This window comes from Labeo rohita, chromosome 18 (assembly GCF_022985175.1).
Source record: "Labeo rohita strain BAU-BD-2019 chromosome 18, IGBB_LRoh.1.0, whole genome shotgun sequence".
NCBI lineage: Eukaryota > Metazoa > Chordata > Actinopteri > Cypriniformes > Cyprinidae > Labeo > Labeo rohita.
The window spans coordinates 1,036,225-1,057,424 of record NC_066886.1 but is presented as its reverse complement, the minus strand read 5'-3'; the positions used below and the strand labels follow the sequence as shown (position 1 = coordinate 1,057,424).

Sequence of the window (21,200 nt, the reverse complement as noted above, 5' to 3'; positions counted from 1 at the left end):
CAAACAAACAAAAAATCTAATTTAAGACACTTTATAAGTAGCAGATGATGAAACTAGTACAAGTAGTACACCTGTGTTTTTATTCAGTTTTGTTTCATTCATTCATTCATAAGAAGAAGAAGTGGGTAAACCAAATTTGATAAAAGACTTTAAATTATATGTAAATCTCTTGGGACAAACCAGAAACTCTCTTTATATTTTCTTTGGCAGCTAGTGTTGGTGTCATGATGTGAATATGTAATACTTCTTGTTCTTGTGGCATTAAATTAATAAAGGAAAAAAAGGCTATTTACTACTGTCCTCTTTTTAGAGCTTTTAGAATCTGTTTTGTATAAAGCGCCATATAAATAACGCTTACTTTATTAAAATAAAAATAGTGCTTATGAATAGCAATGACGCTTGTATTGACGCTTCAAGAAAGTGTCCAATCATCATGGACATGATGTAATTAATATTCATGATCTCCGCCTCCGCACACCCAAACAGAGAAGCGCGTCTCACTAGCTCATGGCTGTACTGTTGTCAGTCTTTGTTCAGCTGGTAAGTTCATTTGTGTCATTTGTTAAAAGCCATAACAGATTTTACACACATGCAAGAGTGGACACGCTTAGTTTTAGACAGTGGGAATTATTGACACATTTATTGCGCCATCTGAAATGAGCTTCCATGTTGTCAGCCGCGGCAAACAGGATTCAGTCGTTGTTTGTGGTCGTTTTATTGTTATATTTAGCTCTGTACAGCTGAACACGTTATGAAATGCTTAGTGCTTTCCTCCAAAAACAAAGACTTGTGGCGATAGTAAAAGCGAGAAAGCTGATACTTTGTTTCCGGAAATAGATGTCACTTTTCTGTTACATTTGTAACAGAACTGAACTCCCTTCATCATTGTATGTCTGTGAATAGCGCTGCTGTACGTTTACTTCGAGGCTTAACAAAAAATTACCTTGGTATACCAATGTAAGGCGTTTATTTTATTATGAATAGGCCAGTTTGTTTATATGCATTTGTCTATGCATTTATTTACTTCAATTTTATTTTATGGTGCCTTATATCAAGTCTTATTGCAGCAAATATAATAGTTTATTTTACATTGTAATTTTTTGTAAGTGTGTGCACAGGGTTCAACACAGCGTTTCCAATAAACTGGACCAAAATGTCAAAACCAGTAATGTATAAATGCATATTTTCTGGATCAATAGGACTAAATCAGTAGTGATTAAAGATTTATTTTTATTTTTTTGGGTGTTTGTGTGTGTAGTGCGCTTGACTGAACACTGTGTTTAATGATTATAGATTAACGACTGATATAAAACTCCACTGTAAAGACTGAACATGTTTTGAAACATTAAATAAGGCGTTTACCCTGACAAAGTTACACTGTTATCATTAGGAACATCTTGTACTCCAGGGCAAACCCCATCTAAAAAAGGTTAATCCAGGGTGCGGATCTTTGACTTGCTGCTTGATTTTGTCTTGAGTTTCCAAGTCCTATTTGTAATGTGGTTCACATGAGCAGGTGTTCATGCAGCCTGGAGAGTACTGTGTGGCAGATTCAAAGAGACATTGTGGAATAAGCTGATTCTTAAGATGTATTCTTACTGCTTGTGCTCAAAATGTGCCTCACAGCCCAAAAGGAAGTGATGACAGTTAGTTGTTTTGTTTCTGAATGTCTGATTACACAAGTGCAGTACTTCTGATATGAGGTTGTGGTTGTTTAGATCAAGGCCACTTTGACTGCAGTCTAGATGAAATTCAGCATTACAGTTTGAGGCTTGCACTAAGATGTTTTGTTTTAGCATATGTAAACGGATTAATTATCAGGACAAGGATAATAATGCTTTAAATGGACCTTGAAATGCATGAATCGTGTAGATGTGAAAGTGTTTTTAATACATTGGCAGATGCAAAACAGTGAATTATTGCTCTTAAAGTCAACTTGAAACTGCATTTGCAACCCATTTGAGTTCTATAATATAATGCATATAAGGTAAGATAATAAAAAACAGCATTTTAGATGCAGAGCGGGTGTTTTCTTTAAAGAGCAGGTCATATGGGTTTTCGAAAAATATATATTTTTTGCAGTTTGTAATGTAGCTATCCTTATAAACAGTCTGCAAAGTTGTTCATCAAAAAAGTGCATGATAAATAAAGATATTGTCTTTCAAAAGAAAGAGTTGACTCTGAGTCAATTTAATGAGTCGTTATATTTTCGAATCTAATACGTGATTCTGGATCACAAAACCAGTCTTAAGTAGCACAGGTATATTTGTAGCAATAGCCAAAATACATTGTATGGTCAAAATGATCGATTTTTGTTTTATGCCAAAAATCATTAGGATATTAAGTAAAGATCATGTTCCATGAAGATATTTTGTAAATTTTCTAACGTAAATGTATCAACTTAATTTTTAATTAGCAATATGCATTGCTAAGAACTTCATTTGCACGACTTTAAAGGTGATTTTTCTTAGTATTTTAAATTTTTTTAGAGATTTATTTTTTTTAAATAGTTGTATTTTGGCCAAATATTGTCCTATCCTAATGAACATACATCAATGGAAAGCTTATTGATTCAGCTTTCAGATGATGTATAAATCTACATTTCAAAAAAATGACCCTTATGACTGGTTTTGTGGTCCAGGGTCACTTATGTAATGTAGCTAGACCTAGTGCAGCTTTAGGTTTCTAGGTAAACCATGATATTCCTGTTTTACTGAAACAGTTTTGATAATTCGCTGTGAACCCACTATTTCCTAAAAATGGGTTGATTAAAGACGGAAAGACCAATCACAACAGACCTAGTCAGCTGACCAATCGAAGCAGAGTAGGCTTATGGAAGGGAGGGGTTTACAGACCTTAAGCACTAAACTGCTTAATTCAAAATGATTAAATATTAAATGAACATTCTGGGAAAATTACAAGGTTTTCTGACCTTAGATGCACTTAAACCGGTTGTAGGGGACTCCAACACCTTTTTTAAATACCATATGACCTGCTCTTTGAAATAATGTGTAATGATGAATGGTTCACACTCACAGTAGGACCAGGAATATGAATTAAGTCTGTTTTGACTCCATGTTGACTTGTATTCATGTTATTGTGTAGTTACCTAGATGTTTAGTGAATGTTCCAAAAAGGAACTGGCAACCACTCAAAACCCTAAAGTGTCCTGGTGACACACATAAGGGTTGTGCAAGAATGTGTCAGAACACGGTCTGTCATGAAGTTTGTTTTTTTTTCTTTTTTCATGAAACACATCAACAATTAGCCAGACAGAGACACTGAGTGTCCAATAGATGACTTATTTTGTATTTGAATTAGACTTTTGTTAAAAGATTACTTCACTTCCAGAATAAAAATTTCCTGATAATTTACTCACCCTATATCATCCAAGGTATTCATGTCTTTCTTTATTCAGTTGCAAAGAAATTAAGCTTCTTGAGGAAAACATTCCATGTTTTTTTCCATATAGTGGACATCAGTGGTGCTCAATGGATTAAAAAGGTTAAAAATACAGTTACAGTTCAACTTCAAAGGGCTCTAAATGATCCCAGCTGAGGAATTAGGGTCTTATCTAGTGAAACGAACAGTTATTTTCTAAAAGACATTAAAATGTATACTTTTTAACCTCAAACGTCTCGTTTTTTTCCAGTCATGACATTTAGGGTACATCTAAAAAGTCCTATCTCATTTTCTCCTCCAACTTTAAAATCGTCGTACATCACTGCAGAAGTACAAACCCAGAGTTTACAAAGTGAACATGCAAAACACCCTTTAGTAAAAAAAAAAAAAAAAAAAAAAAAAAACTGACATGAACCAGAACAAAAACAGAGGTCAGAAAGAGCAAGACAAGACGAGCGCTTGAGGTTACAAAGTATATAAATGTTATTATTTTTATGAAAATCGTTTTGCTAGATAATACCTTTTTTGTCGGTTGGGATCGTTTACAACCGATTTCGGGATTGCTTAAATCCGCATTTAAACTGCATTTTGGAAGTTCAAACTCGGGGGACTGAGTTTGAACAGTTTTTCCTCAAAAACATAATGAAAGACATGAACATCTGACAAGGGGGTGTGTACATTATCTGTAAATTGTTGTTCTGGAAGTGGACTTCTCCTTTAATTGTCCCATGCATCTTGGATTTATAGAGCCTTGGAAATGATGTGGAATGATTATTACTCTTAAATTTATAATTCTGCCACATTTAAAACTATGCAAACACTTAGGGCTCCCACCGACTTGCGTTAGAGAGCAAAACTTGCCTGTTAAATAATTCATGAACATCATCAGTTGTTTGTTTGTGTCTTTCAGACATTTGTGCTCCTCATATAAGATGGATTTTATCTTTGCTGTCTCAAGCATCATTCTTACCCTGACCTTCCCAGTGCACTGTGGTAAAATCCTGGTGTTTCCTCACGAAGGCAGTCACTGGGTTAACATGAACATTTTGCTCCGGGAGCTTCACTCCAGGGGCCATCAGATCACCGTGATACGGGCCCTCGACAGCTGGTTCATCTCAGAGACGTCGCCTCACTACGTCTCAATGACCGTGCCGTTTTTACTGGGTGGCGATGATGAGTTTTACAGAAGTTTTGTTTCTAACCAACTGCAGATCCGGCGGCAGCGCAAATCGGCGTGGACCAGATTCAAACTGGATATGGAGCTCAAGGAGAAATTTTCCGAAATGCACAGGAAGATTTGCGAAATGCTGATCTATATGATCGAGAAAGACCCTGAGCTGTTGGAACAAATCAAACAGGCTAAGTTTGACTTAATGTTGACCGATCCAGCAAACGGAGGAGGTGTTGTCCTCGCACATTATCTGAAATTACCTCTCGTTTTTAACGTCCGATGGACCGTGCATGGAGAAGGGCACTTTGCGATTGCACCGTCTCCTCTGTCTTACATTCCCTTCCCGCTTTCGCAACTGACAGATAACATGAGTTTTTTTCAAAGAACGTACAATGTGTTGTTTTACACCCTTCGGCTTTTCCTCTACAAGCGCATCGTTGGTCCTCACTACAGCGCTTTGTGCGAGCGATATTTTGGTTCTGATTTGCACTATTTTGAATTATTTCAAGCAGCTGATATTTGGCTCATGGGGGTCGATTTTGTCTTTGAATTTCCTCGCCCAACTATGCCAAATATAATTTACGTTGGAGGTTACCAATGCAAGCCTGCAAAAGCGCTTCCGAGCGATCTGGAGGACTTTGTGCAAAGCTCTGGAGAGCATGGCGTCATTATTATGTCTTTAGGAACGTTTGTTGGCCAACTTCCTCCTGATATAGCTGATGAAATAGCAGCTGCGTTTGCTCAGCTTAAACAAAAAGTGATTTGGAGATATACAGGAGACAAACCGTCTACTTTAGGCAACAACACTTTACTGGTTAACTGGTTACCGCAGAATGATTTGTTGGGGCATGCAAAAACCAAGGTTTTTGTGTCTCATGGAGGTAATAATGGTATTTTTGAAGCTATCTATCATGCCGTTCCTATAGTCGGATTACCGCTGATTTTCGATCAGGATGATAACCTTTCAAAAATGAGACATCGAGGTGTAGCTAAAGTTGTGGACATTGCAACCGTAGATAGACATATATTTAAAGATGCCATACAGGAAGTGCTTACAGAGCCGTCCTACAGAAAGAACATGCAGAAACTGTCCAGACTCCATAGAGACACACCGTTAAATCCGTTAAACAGCGCCCTCTTCTGGATTGAGTTTGTGATGAGACACAAAGGCGCTGCTCATCTGCGCACGGACTCTTATAAAATGCCCTGGTACTCGTACCACAGTGTTGATGTTGTAGTGTTCCTAGTGTCAGTTGTGTGTTTTACAGTTTATGTTGTATTTAAAGTGATCAGATGTTTGTGTTGCAGGTTGTGTGCAAAAAGAAAACGAGCAAAACTTGATTAAGTGATCATTAAAAATGTATTCATGATTTTAGAAAATGTATTTTTTTTTTAATGTATTTTTAATTATCTCCAGGATGTCAAATTATTATTGTATAATATAGAAATAAAAAAACTTGATATCAAAATCTAACTATTTTTATGATAACTGCAATATAATTGAACCTGGAATATACTCAGGAAGAGAAAATAGTTGTGATATAGATTAACAGCTAATAAAAGTTCCAAAAACTGCAGTGAAATGAATTATTTTATGCTAAATTAACATAGCTGAAAATACTTTATATTTAGTGTAAATAGTGTGTTTTTTCATTATTGACAATTTTGGGGGCATTGTTTAAGATTTTCTGAAATTGTGAAAATGCCTAAAAAGATTTCAATGTATCCACAAAAAATGTAATGTAAATATAGAATATTTTTTTTCAAATATAGAATATATATATATATATATATATATATATATATATATATATATATATACACACACACACACTAACGTTTACATTTTAATATAATTAGTTAATGTAACAAATTTACCATGTGAATTCTGATTAAATGCAAAATCTTAAAGTGAACATGAACCAATTTAATTTGTTATTTTTATTTTTTGTTAATATTATCAATATTTAAAACATATATATTTATTTTATTTTATTTTATTTTTATTTTATTTCATTTTTTTTTTCAGAATTCTTTGAATAGAAAGGTCCAAAGATCAGTATTTATCTGAAATAAAAAGCTTTTGTAACATTATACACTATAGCGTTCAAAATATAGCATTCATGTGTGTATATATATATATGTATATGTATATGTGTGTGTGTGTGTATATATATATATATGTGTTTTATATGTATTTTATATATTTTATATATTTTATTATGAAAATTAATATTTTTATTTAGCAAGGTTGCTTTAAACTGGTTAAAAGTGATGATAAAGACCTTATTTAAAAATATTTCTGTCTCAGATAAATTCTGTTCTTCTGACCTTTCTATTCATCAGAGAAACTTGAAAAAATTCTACTTGGCTATTTTCAACATAATAATAATAATAATAAATAATAATAATAATAATAATAATGATGATGATGATAAATGTTTTTTTTAAGCAGCAAATCAGAATTTTATAATGATTATTGTAATTATTAGTATTAGTAATAATGCTAAAAATTCAAAATTCAGCTTTGAAATCATAGGAATAAATTGCATTTTAAAATGTATTCAAATAGAAATCAGTGTTTTATATAATAAAAATATTTCCAAATTTTACTGTTTTTTTTTTTTTTTTTTTTTTTTTTTTTTTTTTTGGGTAATATAAATGCAGGCTTGGTGAGAAGAAGAGACTTAAAAAAAAAAAAAAAAAAAAAAAAAAAAAACATTAAAATCTTACTGTTTAAAGAATTTTGACTGGTAGTGTACTTCTATTAAATATCTAATAATATTTAATGAAGACTTTTTATTACCAGAATTACATACCTGAATAGGAGAATCCATATGTAGCCATTCTATTTTAACATTAACTAGCAACCAGGAGTCACAGCATTTCTCCAGAATAACATGCACTGATAAACCGTACACTTTAAGACCAGCGATATGTAATCAAAAAGTAAATAGTCAATTTGATTTCATGTTGACTTTAAGATAGAAATGATTCTTCTACTATTACCCCTTCCAGAAACCATTAGCACATCATTAGAGCGGTTTTGTCCCGTCTGTAATTACGCTGATGTATTACAGTGACCTGCGGGACTCTGGTTTAATAGAGGTGACACTCAACCTACTTATGCTGCTGTTACTGTCTGTAATGACTAAAAGCGCTTTAATATCCAACAGCGTTTAATCACCCCACCGTGTCTTCAAAGCAATTACAGCTGATTCTAAGGATAACACAGCTTTTAAATGCAACATAAGTCTGTTTGACAGTCAATTAAAGAGTTTTGCACACAAGGAAGCACTGAATGTTGTCCTTTTTTTTTTTTTATTTTGTGCAGTTAACACTCCTGACACAAAAGATAACGTCTACAAATGTATACACTGAATCTAGTGTAAAATTCAAATGCTGGAAGATATGATGTAGTATAAAAATAAAATAACATGCAAACAAAAAATAAAAGCAGATTTGACTTTGAAACACAATCAAGATTTCTTCTGGCTGTTTCCTTTAAGAAAGACTGTAAAATACACACTTTGTGTGGACTTGCACATATTATTTTGATTGTGGTTGTAGTTATTGCATCGTAGTCCATTGATACGGATTGTTCAACTCTGGTTTCTCATAATTGTTGTTGTGCTGCATCTGATGTATGAATTGTGATTGGAAAATGACCCGTACTTCCTAAAACACATGTTGATGTGAAGCAGTTGTAAAACAGGCACTTAATAACAGCAATAATCATGTAAACACGCTGTCAGCTGCTGTTTGTGTTTCTCTCCATGCTGTTCTGCTTGAACTTCAATTAGACGGTGATGACTGAACGTAAATGTCCATTCATGAAAGTAATTTGTGGGAAAGGACCATTAGTCATGGTGATAATCATCAGTTCTGACTAATGGAACCTGTCATTCATATAAAACACTTTAGATTGGGTAACACTTTACATTACTGTGCTTATATTATACATAATAAAAATGTGCAAAATGCATTTGGGCCACCTCGGTGTCACCTTTAATGGTGCAATTTTGCACATTTTACGTTTTATATGTAAATATAATGAATTACAGTAACAGTCGCACTAACCAAATGTGTTTTCAGGTTGCTCAATATATCCCTGTTGACAGCGTCTGTGATGTTGTTGATTTAAGATGAACAACGAAAAAAATAAAAATAAAAATTTTAAAAATAAATAAATGCAAAAAGGTAGTATTTATTGTACTTTTTAAATTTATTTTGGCTAAAAACATTTAAGTTCTTTTTATACATTAAAAATGTATGGGATATAGGACTTTTAATACACTGTAGAACATTTTTTTATTTTTTTTTAACATTTAACAGATATGTAGAATATTGTTTTTTGTTATTTGTTTTTTGCATTGCAGAATGCAAAACGAATTGCAAAATGCAAAAAAAAAGAAAGAAAATGCAAAATTCATATATTATTTCTTTGTTAAAAAAAAACTAAAAGGGTGTTTTAAAATGCAATGCGAATTGCAAAATGCAAAATGCAAAAAAAAAAAAAAGCAACATTTGTATATTATTTCTTTTTGCATTACAGTACTTTATTGGTATATTTCTCAATGCAAAACAATGCAAAAAAAGGCAAAATTCATATATTATCTCTTTGCAAAAAAAACTGTAAAGGTCTTTTAATTTAATTTTTTTATTTTTTTTTTTTTTTTTTTTTGCATTACAGTACTTCATTGGCATAATTTCTCAATGCAAAAAAATTGCAAAATTCATATATTATTTCATTGCAAAAAACTAAAAAGGTCTTTTATTTTTATTTTATTAATTTATTTTTTGCATTTCAGTACGTAATTGGCATAATTTCTCAATGCAAAAAAAAAAGAGACCAAAAAAAAAAAAAGAGGCAAATTCATATATTATTTCTTTTGTATGATGTGAAATGCATCGGAGTCAAAATTAGGCTACTTGTTAATCAATCACAAATGCTGTCAACAGAGTTTAACTTAAGCTGAAATAATCCCATAAAGTGTTATTTCCCCTCAAAATAAACTTTTCTTTAAGGATAATTATGCCACTTTGCACTTTTCCATGCAATATCAGTGAACGGAAGATTTCAAGCTTTAAATTGACAAAAGCACCACAAAAGTGGTCCACCAATGCTTTACAAAACTGACAGTTTTCTCCTCCAATAAGTTAATCTGATTTGATCTGATTTGTGGAAGAGCGACCAGCACAGGCTTCAGAATCCTTTTTTCTTTCATAGAAGAAAGAAAATCATACAAGTCTGGAAGAACATGTGGGTGGTTAAATGATGACTGAATCTTCATTTTTGGGTGAACTATCCCTGTAAGCACATGTCGTTTTCGCGTGTTACTCACTGCAGTAATACATGAACACTGTAATGTAAAGCGTGACTGGAGATGGCGTGTTTCTCTGCAGTGGGATGAGGAATGGTGTCTATCAGCTGGAGCTGTAGAGCGTCATCTCTGCCTCGTTGGCATCTTGAGTTTCCAGCTCCTGATGGCAGCTTTCTCTGATCACATACACGACCAGTCCGAAACAGATAAAAATGAGCAGCACTATGCCGATCACCTGTTAATGAGAGAGAAACAGAGCACGTCTGTAATGCGAAACATGTAAACAAATATTTAATTATTTATTAATTATTATTTAAGGGACTGACTGCTCACCTAGATGTCTAAAGAGTGCTAGAAATGTGATGTGTATCATAGTAAAATGAGTGAATCACCACAAAAAAAAAAAAAAAAAAAAAAAAAAAATTGTAATGTGTTTGAGTTGTGCTTTTTTTTTTTTTTTTTTTTAATGTAATTTTTTTTATACCATTTTTTTATTAGATGCTGACTGCTCACCTAGATGCTTAAGGAGTATACATTTGTATAGTTAAATAAATAAATAGAAATATGTCTGAGTTGCAAAAAAAATTAAAACCTTTTTTTTTTTTTTTTAAATATTAATACTTTTTTGTTAATGACGATAAAGCACATTTTCTTATTACTGTAATAAATTGTTATATTGCATTTAAAGTCTAAAGTATTCATACATATGGCAGTATTTTTGGTACCTTATTATTTATTTTGATTTGAATTAAAAACCATTTTAACATTTTATACATTAAAAAATACATATTTTGTAATTTTTTTTAAAAATAGATTGTAATGTTTTTTTTATACATTTAAAAAAAAATATAGAATATTAATTGCATTACACTCTGTTTATTGTCAAAGTCTCAGTGCAGAAAAATAAACAAACAAATCACATTTATGCTCTTAAAAACAGCTTCATTTGTCTTTTAACAGTTATTATCAGTTATTATTTTTATGTTTTACATATTCATTTTAATTTAATAAAATGGGGGAGAAACAAAACAATTTCTAGTTTTTACAAACATTTATTTCACTTTTAGTTTTAGTTATATTAGTACAAGTTAAACTCAACCAAAAAGGGAAATGTTGCCTTGCATTTTATTTTATATCAGTTAATGTTTATTGTATGTCAAGTAACTTTTTTATGGTTTTAATTTTAGTTTCACTTTTATTTTTAATTAACAAAAAGTATTCCGTTTTTGTTTTAATTTGAGGTGAAATGTGAGCTAGACATGTTTTTATTCAAGCATTAAATGGTCAAACAAATTTACAAACCATGTACTTACACTATCATGGACGAAAATGAATTCTTGAGTTACAGAATAAGTAAATATTATGTAAAAGTTTCATTAGTGGCCTGAATCTAGTCACCAAAGGAACAAATCTGTAAATGTTTATAATGATAGTATCAAAGTTGTGTGCATGTTCTCAAAATTCCACAAATGTATCAATGTATCTGTGGAGTTCTAAAAATGTATCACTTCATCTGCAGTGTTCTAAAAATGTATCAGTGTCATTTCAAAGTTACATCGAGTTACCAGGAGGCCTACTGGTGCGTGAAGGATCTCACCTGAGACTCCACAAACAGTCGCTGTGAGCGCAGCATGAGTTCCTGAGGAGTGACGCTCTCCTCTTGAATGGGTTCGCACCATTTCTGCGGAGCGGCTTTGTCCACGATCACGAACCTGCCGTGCCAGTCTGTCATCGCGCAGGCGAAATACTGACCGTCCAGGAAGAGCAGGATCAGCCAGACCACGGCGGGAACGAAGCTGGACAGGGACACGGTCCTCCTGCACCAGACGTCACACCTGCATCCCTGAATGATCATCATGAGCGCGAAGGCCATGACGGCGGGAATGATGAAGAACGCGGAGGAAAACAGCCCGTTCCAGGCCGGATTACACGGACACTCAAAGTCCAGCTCCACCAGCTTCTCCAGTCCCATCAGGATGAAGCCGAAGGCCACGTTGGACACCAGAGGACTGTTGCTCAGCTCATTCTTTAGTCTCGTAAGCCATTGTTGTCGACTTCCCATACTAACAACACCTGAAAGTCAGAGGAGAGCTGGCGAAATTCCTCCCACACATTTGCAGAAGGTCACTGATGCGAGACGAATTGATCCCGGGGCTAGTTTTCCCCCTCCTGACCTTTACGTTCCCATTGGCTCGGAACAAATGTGGGTGTGTCGTCCGTCAGCTCTCGGCTGCGGCTCATTGGCTGGCGGCGGGCGGCGGGTGTGGCTTCCATTTAAATGTTTCTATCATTGACATGCTTGAGTAAAGTGGAGGGAAAATCAGCATGACTGCAGATCTCAACATGCTGTGTCATCAGAATCATTCAAACTCATAAGCATTCTTTAGGACGGCCTTTACTCCTGGGAACTTTTTTTAAAACAATCATTAGATATGCAAACACGAGCAGGTGAACGTTTGGACACGACATGTTCATTATCACCCTAAAACCTTAAGATCTAAAATCTCTAAAACTAGAAATCTAAACATGTCTGCAATGCTGGAAATAAGTTCAGTAATTAAATTTACAAAACACTTTTTCTTTAATTGGACTGTAGCGGATATTGAAGCAAAAGCATCATCAGATGTGCAGCATGTATTTTCCTCCTTCAATACACTGTAAAAAAAACAAACACAATTTGTTGAGTCAGCTTAAAATAATTTGTTACACTGTAAAAAATAAAAAAACAGTTTGTTGAGTCAGCTTGAGTTGTCACTGTATAATTTAACATTTCAAGTTGAATAAACTTTTTTTGAGTTGACTGAACTTATCATTTTAAGGCAGCCAGGTTACAAATTATTTTAAGTTGACTCAACAAATTGTTTTTCACAGTGTACCCTGCTGCCTTAATATGTTAAGCTCAATCAAATCAAATAAGTTTAGTAAACTTAAAATGTTAAGTTGTACTAAGTAACAACTTAGATATTTGTGTTTAAACTTAATAGCTGGGTAAGTAATCCCGCTGCCTTAATTTTAAGTTGAATCAACTCAAATATCTAAGTTGTCACTTAGTATAACTTAACAAGTTGAATAAACTTTTTTTGGAGTTGACTGAACTTAAAATTTTAAGGCAGCCAGGAAACAAATTATTTTAAGTTAACTCAACAAATTGTTTTTACAGTTTAGGGTTAAAAGCATTCAAATGCTTGTATTTAAATTGCTTTATAAATTTATTATCATCATTTAGTAAAGGAAAAGCATCATTAAATGTGCAGAATTAATGTTTTTCCATGTCAGTAGTGTATAATTTTATATTTATATATTTTATAATTTTATAAAATAAACAAAGCGTAGGCATGTCCAAACTGTTGACATTTTTATGCAGTAAAATACTGCAGTAATAATAATAAACCAGATCATTAAATAAATATATATTATATATAATATTTTATTTAATACCACAATATTTTGAAGAGTGTTAGAGAAACATGAGCAATAATAAACAAGCAAATAATTCATACAGAGCAAAACAGACTCAATTTATGCTTCTTATGACCTTTTGCTTAAATGCTGGGAATATATGCTTGCATTTGAATTGCTTTACAAAACTAAAATTATATTACATTTTAATGGACGAGTTGCAGTCAATAATGAACTTGCGTTTTCTTCGTAATTATTTATTAAGCTTACTAGCAATTTCTGAGTGAAAGTTGTTTTAAAGTAAATCCTACACCACAGTATTTCCACTGTAGAGTTTAAAAGTGTCCCAGAAATTTAAATGGTAAAACACGAGTATGTTTAATCCTTTCACTTGTGGTGCATACATGCATTCAAGTTTAATCATTTAGTCAGCTTGATAATCAAAAGCAGCTCATAAAACATGTTTGATATAATATTTTCACTGTTTTATGTAATTCCACAATGCTTTGTTTCATTATATTGAATAGTTATAGAGGAAGATGAGCAATAATAAACAAGCAAATAATTTATGCACTGTAAAGTAACTGTGTTTCTCAGTTGATCCATGAGATGGTGCTGTGTGAATGTAAGCGGGTGCAGACAGAGGTCATGACTGTGTTCAGCTCATTCTGTCTTCTGTTAATCCTGACTGACTGTGTGTTAACGACGAGCCCACGCTAACGTGGATACATTTCTTGTAGGAAATCTCTGTACTGCCCTAGATAAATATTCTCTGGAACCCTCGAGACAACATAAAAGCAGCATGCTTACCACCTTCAACATTACAGCAGTACTTGATTTGGAGTAACATGTGAAAACCAAAGTACATGGATTATATATAATCATTCAGTACCATGGTATGAGGAGATCGGAGCTATAGCTGTCACAAGCCCTGTATTTATCTCAGTAAAGTTATAAATGCTTGTTTTCTTCAAAACTGCTTTTGTTTAATTTAATGTGCTACTTATAGTTTCTTTGTATTATATAGTTTCTTTTTATGAAATGTACTAGCAGTTTCTGAGTGAGGTTTGCTTTAAAGTAAAAAAAAAACAAAAACTGTGTAGTTCAAAACCTGATTGTTTGATTTGTTTATTTATTAATTGCAAAATCTGTCATTTGAACTTAAATTAAAATATTTACTATAACATATGTTGATTTACACAATAAAACTACAGTGACATTAAGACAAGAATCACTATATAATGAAAGTAGACTTGAACTGTGTGTCAGAACAAACATTTTTGTAAATGTCAGCTTGGGGCAAAATGACACTTTTTTTTTTTTTAAATGCAATGTTTTAATTGTTTTATAAAATGTATTCATTCATTTATTTTGGCCAAAACAAGTTATACATTTTTGTAGGTTATGTTTTGCATTTTTCAGGATCATTAATTATTCGGTTTCATATTTAAAAAAAAAAAAAAAATGTATGTGTGACAATATGCCCTGCTATTTTAATATAATTTCCCCCCTAACTTAAAGATGTGGTAAATGAATTTCAGGAGTATTAATTACTTTTAAAAATGTTTGTTTTTACTATTAATTGCATTGCAGAAATAACTTCTTCTGCTTACATTTATTTGATCCAAAGTACAGTTAAATTTTGAAATATTTTAACCATTTAAAATAACTGCTTTCTATTTGAATATATTTTAAAATTCAATTTATTCATGTGATTTTTTTTTTTTTTTTTTTTTTTTTGACATTTTATATATATATATGATGTTGAAAACACCCGAGTAGAATTTTTTTTCAGGTTTCTCTGATGAATATAAAGTTCAAAGGAACAGCATTTATCTGAAATAGAAAGCTTTTGTAACATTATAAATGTCTTTTTCATCACTTTTGATCAATTTTAAACAAAATAAAGCTGATTTTTGAAATTGAATGGTATAGTGTATTATGTTACAAAAGCTTTTTGTTTCAAATAAATGCTGATCTTTATGTATTCAATTTTTAAATATTCATAATAATAATAAATGTTTCCTGAGCAGCAAATCGGCATATTAGAATAATTTCTGAAGGATCCTGTGACACTGGAGTAATGATGCTGAAATTTTAGCTTTGATCACAGAAATAAATTACTTTTTAAAATATATTCAAATAGTACGCACTTATTTTAAAAAGTAAAAAATAATTCACAATACAACTGCTTTTGCTGTACTTTGGATCAAATAAATGCAGGCTTGGTGAGCAGAAGAGACTTCTTTAAAAGAAAATATTACAAATCTGGTAGTGTATAAAGTATGTTTTCGTTGTAGTTCCTGTTACTGTATTGTAATTATCACTTTTCTCTACTTGAATTCCACAGTGATCGAATCGCATGCGCGTCCGCTGCGCATAAGTGACGCGCTCGAGGCTCCCGCGTTCGGGAGCGCGCGCCGACAGCTGATGATGCGCGCGAATGAGCCGCGGGGTGCGCGCACTGACAGCTGAAGGTTCTCCGCGATGACGGACACTCCGATGGCCCATCATCACCATCATCTCCAGCAGCAGCATCAGCATCCCTGAGCGCTGGTCAGCATCAGCATCAGCATCATCCTCATCCGTCCTCCATGCAGCAGAGCCGCGCAGCGCCTGTCGCGTTTCTCGCCGTCCGCCGTCCGCGCTCCTCCTCCGCCATCCTCTGCGGCTGAAGCCGCTCCGCGTCCATCACCTGCTCGCCGTGTCCCGTCTCCGTCCTCCCGCAGGATGCTGTCCTACACGGGGATGCTCGCGCTGCTCCTCATCCACGGGAACGTGATGCTCCCATACGTATCATCTCAGAACGGTAAGGATGACGGGACGCGCTCGTCCGGGATCTGTGTGTAATCTGCTTTAGAGGTCGATGCCATCTTTATGATGACAGACACCCCGCTGCATTACAGTCGGGCTGATTTGTGGAGCGCACAGGCTGGAGAGGAGATTTGCGCGCAGCGCAAGTGGGAATTAGTTGGTCGTATTGGCCAGATCGCAACTGTTCGCGCAAAATCAGGGCTTGTTTTAATAGCACACCCCTAAATGAGGAGTGTTTTCCTTCTGCTATTCTCCAGAGTAATCCGTGTTGTTTACACTCACCCTTCTGACATTCACATCTTTACACCTGCGATGAGGAGATCTCTCGTCTGAGGAGAAACCCGAGCGTTATGTAATGTCCTGATGTTCAAAGTTGCTAGAGAAACAGGTTTTAGTCTGAACTAGTATGCAATAAGCGTTATAATATGTGACCCTGGACCGCAAAAGGAGTCATAAGGGTCGATTTTTTTGAAATTGAGATTTATGCGTCTTATGAAAGCTGAATAAATGGGCTTTCCATTGATGTGAGGTTTTACTTGGCCTGAGATACAACTATTTGAAAATCTCAAATCTGAGGGTGCAAAACAATCAAAATATTGAGAAAATCGCCTTTAAAGTTGTCCAAGTGAAGTTCTTAGCAATGCATATCACTAATCAAAGATGAAGTTTTTGATATATTCACGGTAGGAAATTTACGAAATATCTTCATGCAACATGAATATCCCAATGATTTTTGGCATAAAAGAAAAATCAATCATTTTGACCAATACAATGTATTTTTGGCTATTGCTACAGATATACCCACGCAACTTAATACGGTTTTGTGGTCCAGGGTCACATTTAAAACCAGGTTTTATCTGAATTCATATGCAGCTAAGAGTTATATGTGACCCTGGACCACAAAAGGAGTCATAAGGGTCAGTTTTTTGAAATTGAGATTTATGCATCATCTAAAAGCTAATAAATAAGCTTTCAATTAATGTATGGTTTGTTAGGATATGATAATATTTGGTTTAAAAAAAAAATTATGATATTGAGAAAATCGCCTTTAAATTTGTCCAAGTGAAGTACTTAGCAATGCATATTACTAATTAAAAATTAAGTTTTGATATATGTGTATTTACAGTAGGAAGTCGACAAAATATTTTCATGCAATATGATGATTTCTGGCATTAAAAAAACAGAGATTTTGACCCATACAATGTATTTTTGGCTATTGCTACAAATATACCCATGCTTCTTAAGACTGGTTTTGTGGTCACATATAAAACCAGGTTTTAGTCTGAACTAGCATGCAATGTGAGTTATACGTAAGTGTTTGTGCCTTAGAAATGGAAAGCAGTGTCTATGTGAGCGTTAAATAATGAGTGCGTGTCCCTGAAGGCATGTCTCTGACTTTACATGCTGGAGTGTCACAGCTGTGACCAGGAGAGGGCAGATACATCACCTGCAGACAAACAAGGCCAGGGTATTCCCTCCTCAGGATCCAAAAAAAGGAAAGGGGAAAGAAAAACAACAGCGAAGCTTCAGTCAGTTGTTTCCGAAAGGTTTTTGTGCAGAAAAAGCATCTGGCGAATATAAACATCAAACGTGATCTGGACAGGAGCAGGTTCTGGCAGCACAGATGTCTGGCTATGAAATGTTTAGTCGACTAGAAAGTTGCTTCGTGGTCTAATGAAAGTTTTATTCAATCCTGAGATATTTTAGTTTATGTAAGTCAGTTTTAAGGATCACGTGAAGTGTTTCTGCACCAAACATTGTTGCAAAATAATGAGTTTCAAACAGGTTTCCCAAAATGTCTGGATGCTTAAACTAACAGATTAATATGTTGAAAGCATCACGGTGTGATTTATTATGAGTCTATGTCAGGGTTCTTAACTAAAACTTAGTCATTTAAAATACTGTAAATTTGATTTCAGCTAGTTGGCATGTCTTATTTTTATTGTTTAACCTGATGTACTAAAATAACTGAAACTGAAATAAAATTATTAAAAACTGTATATACATACACTACCGTTCAAAAGTTTGGGGTCAGTAAGACTTGTAATAGTCTTTAAAGAAGTCTCTTATGCTCATCAAGGCTGTATTTATTTGATTAAAAATATAGAAAAAAAAACAGTAATATTGCAGAATGTTTTTACAATATAAAATAATGTTTTTTATTTTAACATACTTTAAAATAGAATTTATTCCTGTGATGAAAAGCTGAATTTTTATCAGCTGCTGTCTTAAGTGTCATATGATCCTTCAGAAATCAATCTTATATGCGGATTTATTATTAGAATGATCAATGTTGGATAATATCAACAGTTGTGCTGCCAAATATTTTTTGGAACCTGTGATTTTTTTTAGTTTTTTTTAGTTTTTTTATTTTTTCAGGATTCTTTCATGAATAACAAGTTTAAAAAGTACAGTGTTTATTCAAAATATAAATATTTTATAACAATGTAAATTATTTATTATGAACTTTTAATAAACTTTTAATTATTAACTTAATACATATAATAAAAGTATTAATTTCTTACAAAAAAAAAAAAAAAAAAAAAGAAACAATAAAAATGTACTGACCCCAATCTTTTAAACGGTAGTGTATATATAAAAAAAACTACCAAAAATGACAACGAAACATATTTAATATTTAAAATATTAAAAATGAACATCTAATTCAATGTTATAAAATAAGAATTTTTTAAAGAAGTCTCTTACGCACATCTCGGCTGCATTTATTTGATCAAAAATGCAGAAAAAGACAGTAATATTGCAAAATGTTATTACAATATGAAGTAATGTTTATTTATTTTGAGTTGTTACTTCAGTCTTAAGTGTCACATGATCCTTCAGAAATCATTCTAATATACTGATTTATTATCAATGTTGTGATACTTTTTTTCAGGATTCTTTGATCAATAAAAGGTTAAAAAGGACAGCATTTATTTAAGATAGAAAGGTTTTCTAACAATACTGTTCAAAAGTTTGGGTCAGTAAATTTTTCTTTTTTCTTTTTTGAAAGAAATTAATACTTTTATTCACCAAGGATGTGTTAAATTAACGAAAAGTGATAGCATAGATTTACACTGTTAGAAAAGATTTATATTTGGAATAAATGCTGTTCTTTTTAACTTGTTATTCATTAAAAAAAAATCCTGAAAAAAACAATCACAGGGTCCAAAAAAATATTTGGCAGCACAACTGATTCCAACATTGATAATTCTAATAATAAATCAGCATATTAGAATGATTTCTGACACTTAAGACTGGAGTAACAGCTCCATTCCATCACAGGAATAAATAATATTTTAAAGTATATTCAAATAAAAAACATTATTTTATATTGTAATAACATTTTGTACTTTTACTTTTTTTTCTGTATTTTTGATCAAATAAATGCAGCCTTGATAACCATAAGAGTCTTCTTAAAAAACAAACAAACAAAAAAAAACCTTACAAGTCTTACTGATCCCAAAGAGGGAGAGAGAGAGAATTGTGACCCTTAAATGTAATACATGAACATTTTTCAATATTAAAAGACATTATTTATTTATTTAAAAGTCAGGTTTCTTTAACAGAGTAGTGTTGGTCTGTTTATTTTGTTTATTAAAACTAAAGAAAAGCAATGAATAAACATGCTCTGTATAGGCAGTTAGAGCAGATACAGACATTCTTTTAGTATTATGATGTTGTACAGTATGAAGTGTGTGTGTGTGTGTGTGTGTAGCTCTGCTTTGATTTGTCCAGACATAAGGTCAGTGGCTCTCCTGGATAATCCAGCTATTGTTTGGTAAAGCCCAACCGTACAGATTCCAGACCCTCTGTAGGCACCATGAGCTCGACTGTCTGCTTTCTCAGAGCTGTGCTCTGGGACTCTCAAGACTTAATATTCAAATCATATTATTAAAATATGCCTAGAATTAATTTGGGGTTTCCTAAGACCGACTAAAAGTAACAATTCAGAACCCCAAAGGAACAAGCATGTTAAGTTAGTTTAGTGGTTAATAGTGTTTGACTGTTATCAGCTTATTCTAGGCAAGAACTGCCCACTTACAAGGAAAAGATGACCTGAGTGACACACAAAGCGATCAGTCCTAGTTTTTGTGTTTTTAAAGACAATCAGTCAGATCTGACCTGGCATTGTCAGCCAGTGTTTGTCATTTTTAAATGCCATTTGAATCAAATGGCCTTTGACTGGACTTTTGGGTAAACTTGTGCTCTCTTGTACCATTGACAGGGGGTTAAAGGGGTTAAATGCTCTTTGTGTGGACAGTCAAATGTTAGTAGAAGAACTAGGCTTGTGAGGTAAACATTAGCATTATTCGTTCGACATTTTGCATCACATATTTGGTGCAAAAAAGTGATGTTCTTAGTAAGTTTTGTCTTGTTTTCCAATACAATTATCTAAGATTATACCTAAGTCAAGATGCATTTAACAGTAGAGCACTAGCATGGTCAAGGTCATTGGTTTATTTCCAATGCAATGCATGAACTGATTAAATGTAAATGTTGAATGCAATGCAAGTCATTTAGGATAAAAATGTCTGTCAAATGCATACATGTGAATGTAAATTTGCAAAGATGCAAAATGGCAAAAGATTTAAAGTCTGATAAATTTTTGATAAATTCATCAAAATGAAGTGTGCTTATGCTTAAAACAATAAAAAAAAATATGATGAGGTCAGAAAAATGATCTTCATTTAAAGAACCCATATTTGTATCCTAAGTAAATTCATCCATATTTAACTTTAAAGTACAAAATACAAAAAGATTAAATAGAAAAGGACAAGTATGATTGTTAAAAATATTCATGAATGTAAAAAAAACATTTCTTAAAAAAAATAGGAATATATAAAAATATATATTTGTATGGGAAAACAAGACAAAAGTACAAAATAAGTAAATAGAAAAGGACAAGTATGCTTGTTAAAAAATATTCATGAATGTAAAAAAAATGTAAAAATATTTTTTAAAAAAATATATAAATGTATAAAAGTGGATATTTGTATTGGAAAACAAGACAAACATACAAAAAGAGTAAATAGTAAGACAAGTATGATTGTTAAAAATATTCATAAATGTAAAAAATGTTTTTAAAAAAA

The 21,200-nt window shown here is 32.9% G+C and overlaps 3 protein-coding genes across 4 annotated transcripts in view; 2 read left to right on the top strand and 1 right to left on the bottom strand.

The window, feature by feature from the left end:
- Positions 1 to 468: 468 nt before the first annotated feature.
- On the top strand, positions 469 to 7,221 carry ugt5f1 (UDP glucuronosyltransferase 5 family, polypeptide F1). The gene is made up of 2 exons (XM_051134560.1): positions 469 to 540; positions 4,313 to 7,221. Exon 2 carries the CDS (start codon positions 4,335 to 4,337, stop codon positions 5,916 to 5,918), a length of 1,584 nt encoding a protein of 527 aa, XP_050990517.1. The 5' UTR covers positions 469 to 540; positions 4,313 to 4,334; the 3' UTR covers positions 5,919 to 7,221.
- nptnb (neuroplastin b) overlaps positions 494 to 21,200 on the top strand; it is a 68,769-nt gene continuing 48,062 nt past the window's right edge. Inside the window, exons 1-2 of one of the 2 annotated variants that reach the window (XM_051134564.1) lie at positions 494 to 540; positions 15,647 to 16,105. In XM_051134564.1, coding sequence (XP_050990521.1) covers positions 16,027 to 16,105 — 79 coding nt within the window. In that variant the 5' untranslated portion in view covers positions 494 to 540; positions 15,647 to 16,026. The remainder of the gene's footprint in view (positions 541 to 15,646; positions 16,106 to 21,200) is intronic. The other variant, XM_051134565.1, reaches the window with a different exon arrangement.
- LOC127180488 (uncharacterized) lies at positions 9,743 to 11,793 on the bottom strand. Its single transcript, XM_051134570.1, has 2 exons — positions 11,495 to 11,793; positions 9,743 to 10,132 (listed from the first exon to the last, which is right to left on the bottom strand). Exons 1-2 carry the CDS (start codon positions 11,768 to 11,770, stop codon positions 10,001 to 10,003), a joined length of 408 nt encoding a protein of 135 aa, XP_050990527.1. The 5' UTR covers positions 11,771 to 11,793; the 3' UTR covers positions 9,743 to 10,000.

Coding starts and splice junctions, on each gene's coding strand:
- ugt5f1 (XM_051134560.1), top strand. CDS start 4,335: ATGGATTTTATCTTTGCTGTCTCAAGCATCATTCTTACCCTGACCTTC.
- LOC127180488 (XM_051134570.1), bottom strand. CDS start 11,770: ATGGCCTTCGCGCTCATGATGATCATTCAGGGATGCAGGTGTGACGTC. Junction 10,133..11,494: donor GACTGTTTGTGGAGTCTCAG/GTGAGATCCTTC, acceptor TCTCATTAACAG/GTGATCGGCATAGTGCTGCT.